Source organism: Zophobas morio, unplaced genomic scaffold (genome assembly GCF_036711695.1).
Source record: "Zophobas morio isolate AGI-343-1 ecotype UQ-CSIRO unplaced genomic scaffold, CSIRO_AGI_Zmor_V1 ptg000242l, whole genome shotgun sequence".
Lineage (NCBI taxonomy): Eukaryota > Metazoa > Arthropoda > Insecta > Coleoptera > Tenebrionidae > Zophobas > Zophobas morio.
The window spans coordinates 1-13,042 of record NW_026972346.1 but is presented as its reverse complement, the minus strand read 5'-3'; the positions used below and the strand labels follow the sequence as shown (position 1 = coordinate 13,042).

Genomic DNA, 13,042 nt, shown 5'->3' with positions numbered 1-13,042 from the left:
CGGAAGCATTTATTAGTGTTTACTCTAGAAGCTCATAGCCCTTATACTCATGTCGCTAAGTGTTACCTCTGGTAAAACTCTGTTTTTTCGAAGCTGGTCATTGGTCTAAGCAAGCATAAAGTTTCGCTAAAATGTTCGGGAGTCACGAGGGGGTCGGACAAGCTCTCTCTGAGCGCCGACATGGCAGCTTCCCGGCAAATGTTTTCAATGTCGGCGCCCGTGTAACCGGCTGTCTGTAGTACGAGTGTAAGTCATTCAAGATAAATACTATAATTTTTTATTAACGGAGAACCTTTTTGGCCAAAGAGAAGAAGTCCACCCCTTCACTCAGCTTCATGTTCCTAGTGTGAACTTTAAAGATTTCTATGCGAGCGTTGAGGTCTGGAGGAGGGACCTTTATTAGTGAGACGCAAATTTTATAATAAGGAAACTGTATTTCTCTGCGCCTCACGCACATGTATAAGTTTATCGAACCGCCCTGGGCGTATAAGGGCGCTGTCGAGCACAGAAATCCGGTTGGTTGCTCCCTTGTGAAGTCGTCAGAAAAATAGACTTTGAAGTAAAGCAGAGACCCACCAGAAACACTACGTGCCCTGTTACGGTGACACCATCCATTTCGACCAACAGCGTGGAAAGAAGGCGTTCCTGAACGCCATCACCGTCTCCTCGCCTTGCTCCGATAATCTTGGCAAGAAATGACTTATTAGGCTATTGTTCAAAAGAGGAGCACCAGCAGGGAAGCACATCTATTTCGTCGAAGAACAGAAGTGAAGGGCTCGACTGCAGAGCCCGCTTTACCATGCTAGAGACTGGAAACCGTCTTAAAAGACCGTCGCACAGTACTAAAAAAGACTTACTTGTCCTTTCAGCTTCGCCGACGTACGAGTGGAACATTTGCGCACCGCTCAGCGTGAAGAAAGAAAACTCTCCTAGGGAGGCCAATATCTGAGTGAGGCGTCGCAATTTGTAATGAGCGGAGCATGCTCTACAGCGACCTTTACGAGGGTAGTTTTACAACAGCCTGGAGGGCCGTAGAGGAGCACCCCCTTCGGAGCCGAAAGGCCGAAGCGCGAGTATCTTTCTTTATGCCGCAGAGGATGCAGAACAGACTCCTCCAGTACTTTTATGACGTCATTTAAACCACCCACGTGCTCCCAGGTCAAAGTATCCACATCAACCATGTGTTCTTTCAACGTGGAAGGAGGCACTTTATTCATGCTCTCCACGAAGTCAGCCAGCGATAACGAAACGTTTTTCTGACCACTCACATGCCGGGAGAGACCGCGATGGAAAGTCACGAGGCAGAGGTTGTTGAGATCGGCTCCGGAGTAACCCCGGCACATCCCTGCTACATAGTCTACGGGGCTTTTAAGGATAATACTAAGAAACTGTTGGGGTGCTGCACCTAAATTTACTGAAGGGTCTAGTGGAATGTGCTCCAATAGAGCATTCAAGATGGAGAGGCGGCTGGATTTATCGGGTTGTTTCATGTGGATTTCCCTGTCAAACCTTCCAAGCATCATATCTTTTTTGCTTTATAACGAACGTGAGCGAAAAAGCTTTACCTTCCCGGACGGCGCAATGCGCTGTCAATGACAGCTGGATTATTGGTAGCGCCTGGAGGTAGACAGTCACATTTTTTATTGATAATTAAAGGGGTATAAAGTAATAGTGTGAGTCAAATAAATAAACAAGACAGAATACAAGCGTTCATAAGATCTGCCAACGGCAAGAACCTAAAACACATAATTGTCCCCCAGAAAAGCCATCCATCAAGGTAAGTAGCGTCGCTACAACCCTTCCCTCTAGCCGACTGGCACTATCACGTGCCGGGCATAAAGAATCCTTATAAAATAGAAGCAGTGAAAATAAGAAAAACTTCCAGCCCTAGTAATATTTAAAAGATTAAAGCTTACAATTTCATCTATAAATAAAACTGTTGGCCCTTTTTTTGAGGATTCAGAAGCCAAGCTAAAAATTCGGCGAAGATTTTGCTCGGTTTCCCCAAAGAACGGCGAGAAGATGGTGGGCCCTTCAATCACCAACTGTGCACAACTAACATCAATTGTGATTATTTGAATATTGCTATATAAATATCATAACTAAAATAGCACTGCATGCCTCACAAACAGTGCGAACAAGTTGCGTCTTACCAACACCAGACGGCCCACACAAAAGTGCTCCTTTAAAAAAAGTTATATAAGATTAACTGCATATTCCCCTCAGCCTTATTTTCAAGTCAGAATTACTTGCTTGGAACTACTTAATATATTGACTTTTTAAAAACCTTTGGGGCACTGGAGGGACAACTTATCAAAAAAATTTCTATAAAGGAAAGGATACTGTATAAGTTCTTTCAGTTCAAGGTAGGCCTGCTGCAACCCCCCGAGTTTTCGAGTCAAAGAAACTGTCAAGGGAGAGGTGTTTGCTCTTTTTAAGTGATAAACTGATGCTTCATCTACCAAAAATAATTCACTTTTAAAATTGGTGGATCTCCACTCTAATATCTAAACTATAACCATAAGACAAAATAATAAAACTGTTTAATTAAACAACTTCAATGCTTGTAACGGGATGATGCTCAGTCCCAACGGGTTGAATGCGAGCCCCGCGAATCAAATACTTTCCCTTTAAAAGCCTCAAAATCTTTTCAAAGTTACAATAAAGAGTCTAAACTAGTAAAACCGTAAAAAAGTTAACTTTATTATTTATAAGAAGCCGGTCGTAGTTTAAGATCAAGTGGACTTCAAGGGAGTCGGCGAGCTCTAAAATAATGTACACCTCGGAGGCAACGCTTACAGTTTTTGAGTGTATTAAACTGATTGCATATTCCATTTCTATGTGGTTCTTAACGGCTATAAACTTATAAAACTGATGAACTGGCAATTTTTCCAAAATAGTGCTAGATTCTTTATTATTTAAATCTAAATAAATAAGCGGATCAAATGATAGAAAAGAATCAATAAGATCAAAGTTGGGTCTCAATCGGCAAAAATAGACCTGAAATAGAAATAGTTTATCAGAAAAGAGTTCTGCAATATTATACCAAATAGGTATTTATAAGCAGCAAAAAGAGATAAAGAGATAAAAATATGAACAAAAAAATATTTTTTACCTCACTTTTAGTTTTAACTACTATGCAGGAGTCGAAACGGCAACTTTTATTACTTTGAGTAATAAAGGTTATAAAGTTAAATCCTAATCTACAGATAGATGTATTCAGGTCTTCTTCACTGGCGATCAAACGCACTAATATTGGTTTTTTTTTAATGCTATGGCTTAAAGAATTTTTAAATACCCTAAAAAACCTGTGTTAAGAGTCATTAGTTAGAGACTACAATGAGGTACGAAAATCTAAAAGTTTCAAGATTAACTACCGTTTCCTTTAATAAAATTGTATCACCCAACTACGTTTCTATAGGGTCGATTACTTATCTCGTACTGCCCCCCAAGCATGTACGTCTAACATCGACCTAGTGAGCTCTAGCAACCGGAATGCTTCTATTACTACCCACTACTTTCTGGAATGTATTAACAGTGAAAGTTTGAAATAAATGTTAAGTAGCGCCGTTATAGAATTAACAGTTTAAAATCATTAAGTTAGTTAAAACATGATGACCAACTTCTATCTAAGAAGAAAGAAACCTATTAACAATAGAGCAAAAGCAAAACATATGAAGAGATAACGGTTAAAAAACTTTTGCGTCGCTAAATTTTATTATTATAACCTTAGCTATTCTGCAAATAATTTTAATTGCCTTTATTACAATCCGCTAGAATTGCTTTCCTAAAAACTAATCTAAAGGGGGCAATTAGTCTAACAAAAATACGTTATTTATAACATTTTATACAAACAAGAGGTCTATGAAAATGTATAGCTCCTTGAAAAGATTCATCAACTATTCATGTCGTTCTGTACGGTTTATAGGCCTTCAGGTAGCTACTTGATTATACCGTTATACTTGTAAACTCAGTGGCCTGACTAAAATAACTACCTCTTCGATTTCTCTTTAGGTAATTTACCTGTTCCTTGCCAAAATAAAATTTTCTTAAAAAAAGAAAATAATTTATAATCTTACTTTTTTATTATTATTTTACCAATGCTTTGTTTGAAGGTTTTTATTTAAAACCCGTATTCATATAAAAAAAATTTATTATTCTGTAGCAATACAGGAACTTGAAAATAATTAGTAGATTAAATAATAATAATTAGCTACGAGAAAAGTTAAGTGTTTCTATAAACTTTGGGTTTGATTAGTATATAAAATTAATTATAAACCCAACCTATACTCATAACCGTGATAAATAAAAAACAAATATTAATAATAGCTTGTTAACTTTGCGAACACTACCAGATATAGTTACCCTTAGAAGAATAAAAATTCGTACCTAAATGTAAAGTTATAACTATTACTTAAAAAAACCGCATATAGAACGAGAAGGGCGTACCATCTACATATAAAAAATATATACTAAGGAACAATGAAATTGCTTCAAATAATAAGGGCGAAGATGGCCAACGATCTCCACTCCTGCGTTCCCTTATGACAACTAGGCAGGGCCGTCTGGATTCCTTCCAGCCGTGTGTATTTTACATAACAATCCTATTTCCTTGCCTCCCATTCGTTCAACAGTTTATATTGTAGCAAGCAAGTGAGAAGTCGCGAGTCATCTTGAGAATCACTTTCACCAATACTTTTAAAAGGAGTAAGTATTAAATCTTATATATTTTTAAGCTCCAAAGTTCTATTATAATTATAAAGTTCGAAAAATCCAAAATTGTGTTCTCAAGAAAGTCTGCGTGGAAAAATTTACTTTTTAAAGCATCAAAATAGACGAAATGAACAATAGACGTTGGCTATAAAGCCTCTTGGGGATTATTAAAAACCCACTGGTTTTCCAGACTGAAAGTATCAATTAACTGCTTCGCATTTGAAATAAAATCTGACACGCTTTTAACACCTATATTGACTTTTCCAGCGCGAACCTACAAAGAGGGGGTTATATAAAACTTTGCTTGACATAAATGGAACGTACGTTCACGGTGTTCGTATCCATTTCCTTTTGACCAACTACAAGAATAAAGTTATAAAAGGAACTGCGGCCAACTTTTTTACTAAGAAGGTCGCCACTCACGTCCACTTCTGCCTCAAGTCCACTAGCAAACAACTGGAAAAAAAATAGAATCGGCGTACTTAACGAAAGAGAGATATAAGGACCTGCTGGTGAACTTGCTGCGCATATGCGTTGTACCCTCGACCGACGGGGATCACAATGACCTGGCGGGGAGAAAGCCACATGGGCCACTTCCCCACAAAGTTTTCGCAAAGAATCGCAAACATGCGCTCGAGAGAACCTTATTATAACAAATACGACTAAAATAAGGAAGAGCGGTTATTAACAAAATATACCGAAAATAGCACGATGGATCACTACGGGCCTCTTCATTTCCCCTTCAACGTTTCTTAAAAGTTACGAACAGTCAATAAAGGATATTTAATAGTATGAAAAAGCTGTGAAAGAACAGAGCAAAAAAGTATAGCTCTACATTAAAAATTCTTTGGCACATTTATATATAATTCACGCAAAATAAGTCTACCAACTAACTTTATTACAGTAGAGTAATAAAAAAAAGGCATAATTACGTAGAATATTTCAGATCAAAATTAAGAGGCCCCTGAAAGTCGAGCTGAATGGTTCCTGTAACAACAGCGAACGACTATAAACGCCTTTACAGGGAGATGTGGCTCAGCTTACCGCACTGGAAGGGTCGATTTAGTGCATCACGAATTTGCACATCAATCTTTGGCCCGTAAAAGGCGCCGTCTCCTTCTTTTATTGTAAAACTTCCGTACTTCTCCAAAGATTTCATTAATTGCTAAAAAATATATATATAATCCAAAACAACCAAATCAAGAAAATAACGAACGGCTTCTGCTAAATCCCAAAGGCTCACTTCCCCCAAAAATTTTTCTGGCCGTGTGGAAAGTGCCATTGAGAATTTGAAACCAAACTTGGCGTAAGTGTCGTGAAGGAAGTCGATGGCCCCATCTATTTCTTCTTCCAGCTAAGGCAAGCGGGAGTCAGCAAGGAAGCAGAAACGCTAAACAAAGGAAAGCACCTTCTCCTCGGAACAAAAAATGTGGGCATCATCCTGTTGGAACCTCCGAACACGTGTCAATCCCTGCAATGCGCCTGATTTCTCGTTCCGGTGTAATACGCCGAAGTCCGCATACCGAAGCGGTAGCTCGCGATGGCTTCTTGGCCGGTGCAAGAACATCAAGAAGTGTCCTGCAATAAATTTAATAAATGCGAGATTATCATTTTTTCTCTCTAGCATTATAAACCCTCAAGAGGTAGGCTATAGAAGCGAATAGTAAATTAAAACAACCCGGGCAATTCATTGGTTTAAGAGCAAACTGAGGAGAGTTTGCTGAATCGCTGTTAGCCGCACAGCCCTTTAGACTTTGATCCTTCTCGAGTAAAAACATATCGTCCTAACAGGCGGGAGGTATTAACGAGACCCACACTAGCAGATAACGCTAAACAATACGGCATAGTGCTTCATGTGACCAGACTGCACCCAGAGCTCCGTATTGAATACATTCGGCGTAATAACTTCTTTAAACCCACGAAGACGATACTGCGACTATAAAAAATGAACACAGAGAAGCGTGAACTCCAACGGAGAAGCCACTATAATAATATCTAAAAACCTTCATATGGTTAATTAATTTATTAAAGATGTGAGCGCCGTATGGTAGAAAAAAGGCGGCCCCAGGGCTCCAGGGATGGAAAAAAAAAAGTTCCTGGTCCTGCACAACAACAAAAATGGAAAAAAAAACAGAAAAGTAAAAGCAATTAAGACTTTGCCAATTCTATGGTGGTCTGCACGAGCAGCCATCTCCTGGCGGGCCTTCCATTCCTTTAAAAGTTTTGTGTCTGGAAAGGCAACGCCATAAACACGCTGAAGTGACTCCGCCATGCGATCGCCGCCTTACCAATACCAGTTAATAATTGTTTTAAAAAACAAATTAGAAACCACCGAAAAATACGGCGGAGGTTTTATTAACGAGAAAGGCCTTAATTTCCTTCGTCGACCGAAGGTGAGGACCACGGCAAAGATCAATAAGTGGTCCACAGCGATACACAGTGGTAGTAGGTGTCTCGATTTTATTTAAGAAGTGCTAAAAGTTTTAAAGAAATAGGTAGAATAAGGGCGCAAAATATGAAGTTTCAAACCACTAAGCAAGTAAAAAATTGTAAAAATTACGGATATAGAGTACAAGTAAACCGTACATTGCATTCGAATTTTATAATTAAGTGCAACAAACCTGCTTATATTTATTATACTTAAACATTTCGCGTAAAACATCGATTTCCAGTTCGAGACGTTCAAATTTCTGATCTTCAGCAGTAATACGCAAGCTCACATCTTCCAAAGTAGACAGATCGCTCATATGTATTGTACGCCCGTTAATATCTATGTCGTAAAAAAATCCTCGAAAAAAAAAGTATATATAAAAACGTGACGGTCAAGTTTAGTTATACAACAAAACACCTTCTTCCAAAGGAGGGCCGTGACAAAGACAACCGCCGGTGCAGCGTTCTAAAGCCTCACCTAAAACGTGAGCTGACGAATGAAAAAATACTTGCTTTGCCTGACAAGTTCATAAAGGTTATAAAATAATTAATCAAACTTACTAATTAAGTGTAGCTTAAATATGATTAAAGAATAATATTAAAAAAGAAACTTAAAGTCACTTAAGAAGCTATACCACAAGAAGAGTTGTGATTCTATTAAAAGTTATTTTGGAAACAAAGCAAAACTATAACTATCTAAAAAATCTAAACTAAATAACTACTTTTTCATCCTCCCAAGTTAAAAGTTTAATTTTGCAGCTCCCCTCTAAAGGACGACATAAATCCCAAAGTTCTCCATTAACTTCGGCCACTAAGCATTTAGCCGTTAAGCTATAAGAAAAATAAAATATAGATAAAGTTTTCATTCAAGAGGCCTTATTACTATTAATAGTATTATTGTAAACCTTTTACTAATTGAGATCGCTATATCTTGCGGCGTTGTCTTCCATGAGTAGCCAGTAATATTTTTACCATCCGGCAAAGTAACAGTAATTTCTAACTTTTCTCTTTCTTGTATAATAAAACTAGAAATTTTAAAACCAAAAAAAGTAGGGTAAAAACCTTCTAAATCCCTTTTGTATTTATCCATAAAAATATTAAATAATTGAATCCTGTCTTTAATAAAATTTGGTAAAGAATAAAGCTCAGCCGAGAAGGTCATTACATAAAATTATAATCAACAAAACTTAATACAACTTTTGGTACAAACAGCGAATATTAAAGAACTGATAAACGATTGTGTGGAAGCACGTGCTAGATTTTATGCGAGTGAAGAAGAGTCATGCATTAAAAAATTCATTTTGACTGTAAGAATACCTATGGAGTTTTTCAGTGCGAGAAAAGAAGAGACAGTATACACATGTTATTAAAAAACTTTAAAATTCTCATTTTTAATGTTTTTCACTTTGATATGAATAGTTGTAATAGAAATTATTAATTTTTTTTTAACAGTTCGCCACCAACATTACCTTTTTTTAATGTATATACCCCAGCTCAACGCCCAATGATACCTTTACACAAAAGTTATTTCAGGACAAGAAAGCCTTTCTTCCAGTAATGGACGAAAGTGGTTATCCTAAACGCAATGTTAAACCATTATAGGAGCCCAAATATAAAAATATATAAATATATATTAATAAGGCTTCCTGACTTGTTTAGAGCTGGTAGCCAGGGCGGCCATATTTGGTGGTCTGATACACTCCTGATAATAAACCTGGCGGGCAATTAAGCCCTAGCCCTCTTGAAGGTAGGGAATGCTTGGTGAATATAACAGGTTGCACACGCAGCTCAGCGGTAATTACTGGCGCGTATACTTTCAGCAAAATTGTTTTATAAGATATGTCGTGGAAATCCTATTTAATTCGGGAAAAATTAAAAAAAAACCATAGGAACCGTTTACCGAATAATATAGCTCAGGTACCTAAACAGCTAGAAAAATTGACAGGCTGCACACAAGAAAGTTATTTTTTTAAAATAGTGGATGTATTATTAAAAAATATTATTTAAAAAGCTTATAAAGATTTGTTTCTTAATACTTTAATACTTTAATACTTTCTCTCAATAATAAGTACAGTTTTTTGAAAGTAAAATTTGTGAGAAAAATGCACTGAGTCTGGGTGGTGAATGATAGCGCTGGACACTCCGCATTAGTGAGGTCATGATAACAGCTATAGTTATTACATGCCGAGCTTTGGGCATCCTCTATGTAGTAATGACCAAACTGCTTGATTCAGAACTATCGGGTGGGACCCTTACTTTTATTGCTTTACTTACTTTTTATTATAGTAATATTTAGAAAGTATTGTTTTTGGAAGGGAACTATACAGACTTACAATTTCGACCCATCTGACAAATCGACCTTTTATAATTCATTCTGGTGAAGACGGCTATACACTAATACTTAGTAGAAACACTTTGCATATTCTTGTAAATTATATATTGCCCATCTACTTTGCCGTTGAAAGTGTACTTTTTGCAGTTAAATTTAAACGTAGTATTAATATTATAAGAACCCTTTATTATTTTTTCTTTACTATTTTTGTACTATAAAAAATATTTTACGTTAAAAAATTACGGCATCTAAATATAAATATTTTTAATATTTAAAAGGAACCGGAATTCTCTTTTAATAGAAAAAGCGTTTACTTATCGTACAGCGTTAATACAATTAGTGTTCCTTCCCGTTTTCGCTATGAAAAACAGCCTGAAAGACTTAATAGTTGTAAATCTTTTTGTTTTTTTGAAAAAAGCTTATATATTTACGCCACAATTATAAGTTGTAATGAATTTCTTTAAAATTTAAAAAATAGTCTATTCCCTTTGTTTTTCTTTTTATTTCTTTTGTTTTAAGGTTTACGAATTTTATGCTCATAATTTAGGTATGAATGAAACTTTTGAGTCCACACACTTCGACACGTCTTTGCTTGCACCCGTTTTTCGCCCCAGCTGGGCTGGGCTGCGGTGGGGAGTAGACAAAGGAAACGCTTTTATAGATGCCAAGTGGTCTCCTCCCTTTTGTGGCCCCTACGGAAGGTTTAAATCTTCCTCGTTCTTATAACTTAATTAATTATAGTTTGTCAAGCTTAAGATGTTTATTTTTAATTCTTTTTACAGTTGCTTGCTTGCCGTTTTACTAGAAGACTATGAAGTTTCTATTTACTTACGCGATGCTTCCTCAAGGACGTGCTGGAGTAACGTACCTACTTATAATTTGTATTTTGGTTTTGCTTTGTTGGAATTTTATATATCTAAAAGAGCTAAACTTTACTTTTTATTATTGCACTAATTTTGCGCAGTTTTTGAATGTTTCCTCACTTTTACGGACAGAAACACAGTCCTTTGCTAGGTATTTTATTTCTTATTTTCTAGCGTTTACTAGTAGTTATACACTTTTCTTGATGACTTTTTACGACTAAACTTCTATAATAGAGGAGTAGGCGAATCTATTACTTCATGTCAAGAGGTGTCCCCTCCTTTTCGGAGTCACGTGACTCTAAGAATTTCTTTGTAGGAGGAACTGCGTACATTCGTCCAACTACGTCACACATGCTGTCCATGTGCCCTCGCTTGGTCCCCGGTTTTACCACGCGCCGAGGTGTATCTGGTCACTTGGATATCATTATTTTCTTAACAAAGAACAGATGGCAGCCAATGATAGAGAGGGCCGATTTGCACTATTGACGTTGGGCGCTCTTTCTGGAGAAGTACTTGTGTTTTGTCTTTTTATGCTCTTTGTTAATTAGAGTTATTTATTGAAAAGGTAACATTTTGGCGCTTCGTTGTTCCTTATATAGAGTAAGTTTGTGTATAGAACTTTTCTTTTATGCCCTCAATGTGCCTTCTAAGTTGTAAGAGCTGTCCACTGGTTTTTCGGCATAAAGCTCGCAGCGAGCGGGTCACTGCCTTGGCTTGGCTACCGAGTACTTCTGGTAGGCTTGTTAGAAGCAGCAGTCACTTCGGTGCGACCAATACTTTCGTCGGTACAGAATCGCTAATGGCTGTGGGCTACGTGGACGGCGCTGTAGAGCTCTGGTACTTGCGGGCCTCCGAAGATTCGGAGTTTGTTGTTGAAAGACTTATGTTACACGACGCTGATCGAAGGCACCCGATTCATTTTGAATGGCGGATCTCGGAAGTTTTTAATATATATACTAGTCGTTTCCTCTCATGAACTGCTTTTACCCACTTCTTAAGGCTCTTGAATGGCAGATCGCCGTCTCTAAGGGACTTGATCTCTACGTACATATACGAGGGAAAACCTTTCATGTGGCTCGGAAGAGCATGTATATAAGCGGTGGGTTTATCGCTTTCGTGCCTTTCTGGACGATTGTAGATTAAAACTGCTTCCTTTAGGGATGAAATGGCTCTCCAACGACGAGCTTCTGGTGTCCTCGCTTGATGAAAGTCTTGTGCTTTATTGTTTCCAGCCTTCAGATGAAAAGGTTTTCCTCATTGTTATTATATCGGAAAAAGAGAAAGACATTTATTCGAAACTGATAACAATCTTAATATGCTCGTTTAGTTTTTAAAGAAAATCGTTGTTTTGCCTGAGAAGACTACAACTGTACTAGAAAGAAGACTTTCAGAAAGAGGCAATACTTTTCGTTTTCGTGATTGCAGTGTAACGCAAACATTCGATTCTTCAGGGATATTCGGCCTGGAAGTGAGCCCTAACAGGGCTTTTGTTACTCTGACCATGAGGTCGTGTGGTTCTACAGAAGACAGACCCCCGCTCTGTCACGTGGTGTTTGTGCCACAGGACTCAGAAGCTTTTTAAATGGTGGACAGTCGTTCGTACGTTTGCGCTGTCTTCCAGCATAGTTGTTATTGAGAATATTAAGTCTACGCTGACTGAGCTGCAGAGTGACAGTAACTCTTCTCTGCTTTTTTGTTATATTTACTTCTACGATCGTGCTTATCTGCTAGCAAGTGCCTATCTGGACACCCTATGGGACTCCTTGGAGTCTTTGAGATGCTCAGCAAGCATGCACGCCACCGACTATATAGAAGTCGATGAGGTGCGCAATACTTCCCAGCCCCCAGTATTGGGAAAGCAAGAATATATGACTGCCATCAACGCCGCGATTGCTGTTTTTAAAGAGCGTGCCCGCGCATCTTCGAGGTTTTAATTCAGTTGTTTAACGTTCTTTTATTTTAAAAGAAACCGTTTCTGGGTCTGCAGGGGACTTTTTCTTTTGTATACTAAGTTAGAGCTGTTGTTCTCAATGCTCTTAAAGGTTTTTATTTTATATATATTGAAGAAGTCACCAATGTGACTTACAACTTCATAATAAACAGTGCAAACTTTGTGCAGAAACAGATGCTGTTCGCTTCCGCATTGATGAGCTTGAAAAGTTTCTTTTGCATAATCAGTTGTACACGAACCTGCAGTCTCTTCATACACATTTCGGAAGCGTACAGACTATCAATGGTAATTAAATAATACCAGGACGATCCTTGTAATAGTGTATTATTTATTACTTATACGCTAGAAAACGACGAGTCCTATTTTTCTTTACTTGTGGCGATACATATAAGTTTTTTCTCGACGACTAACGATGAGCTAGGCCGTCGCACGCATTCCGCAGGCATTGCTCGTTACTGCCACTTCGGCTATTCTAAACCTCATACAAGTGCTTTAGTTCTTGCGGGGGCTCAAAGGCTGCAGGCTGACTTGCGTAGTGGTGCTACATACGCCCCTCTACTGAAGATATTAAAGTCCTGGTAAAAGCTACAAGTTTGCGTTTGATGAAAATTATCTAATTCTGGTGATATCTTAATAGGCCGCTAAGCCTTCTAGATAAGGAAAAGGCAATGGCTCTTATTGGACCGCAAACTAAAGAGACTTGCGCGATTTGCCACTCGGAAATACCGCTGTCGTCTCTTTACTGTGAAATCT

The 13,042-nt window shown here is 37.9% G+C and overlaps 3 protein-coding genes across 3 annotated transcripts; 1 reads left to right on the top strand and 2 right to left on the bottom strand.

Moving 5' to 3' along the window:
• Positions 1–3: 3 nt before the first annotated feature.
• On the bottom strand, positions 4–2,350 carry LOC135146553 (uncharacterized). The gene is made up of 13 exons (XM_064078678.1): positions 2,288–2,350; positions 2,104–2,183; positions 1,917–2,045; positions 1,737–1,845; positions 1,566–1,617; positions 1,406–1,509; positions 996–1,357; positions 858–945; positions 745–809; positions 577–684; positions 456–527; positions 293–394; positions 4–233 (listed from the first exon to the last, which is right to left on the bottom strand). The coding sequence occupies exons 4-13, from the start codon at positions 1,771–1,773 to the stop codon at positions 63–65; spliced, it is 1,161 nt and encodes a 386-aa protein (XP_063934748.1). The 5' UTR covers positions 1,774–1,845; positions 1,917–2,045; positions 2,104–2,183; positions 2,288–2,350; the 3' UTR covers positions 4–62.
• Positions 2,351–4,824: 2,474 nt separating this feature from the next.
• On the bottom strand, positions 4,825–8,274 carry LOC135146555 (threonine--tRNA ligase 1, cytoplasmic-like). Its single transcript, XM_064078679.1, has 18 exons — positions 8,206–8,274; positions 8,049–8,154; positions 7,866–7,974; positions 7,562–7,661; positions 7,335–7,501; positions 7,046–7,187; positions 6,869–6,996; positions 6,717–6,815; positions 6,554–6,649; positions 6,392–6,497; positions 6,122–6,291; positions 5,930–6,067; positions 5,758–5,878; positions 5,646–5,700; positions 5,412–5,464; positions 5,220–5,356; positions 5,038–5,169; positions 4,825–4,987 (listed from the first exon to the last, which is right to left on the bottom strand). The coding sequence occupies exons 1-18, from the start codon at positions 8,231–8,233 to the stop codon at positions 4,859–4,861; spliced, it is 2,016 nt and encodes a 671-aa protein (XP_063934749.1). The 5' UTR covers positions 8,234–8,274; the 3' UTR covers positions 4,825–4,858.
• Positions 8,275–9,547: 1,273 nt separating this feature from the next.
• Positions 9,548–13,033, top strand: LOC135146556 (uncharacterized; the record flags this gene model as incomplete). Its single annotated transcript, XM_064078680.1, has 22 exons — positions 9,548–9,570; positions 9,754–9,865; positions 10,023–10,176; positions 10,258–10,339; positions 10,440–10,489; positions 10,573–10,606; positions 10,655–10,738; positions 10,785–10,847; positions 10,904–10,938; positions 10,990–11,072; positions 11,130–11,278; positions 11,338–11,437; positions 11,497–11,585; positions 11,666–11,735; positions 11,790–11,844; positions 11,903–12,012; positions 12,070–12,265; positions 12,326–12,380; positions 12,442–12,574; positions 12,636–12,731; positions 12,786–12,867; positions 12,927–13,033. Coding segments are annotated over exons 3-22 (1,825 nt in total), but the record flags the coding sequence as incomplete, so codon positions are not given.
• Positions 13,034–13,042: the final 9 nt, after the last annotated feature.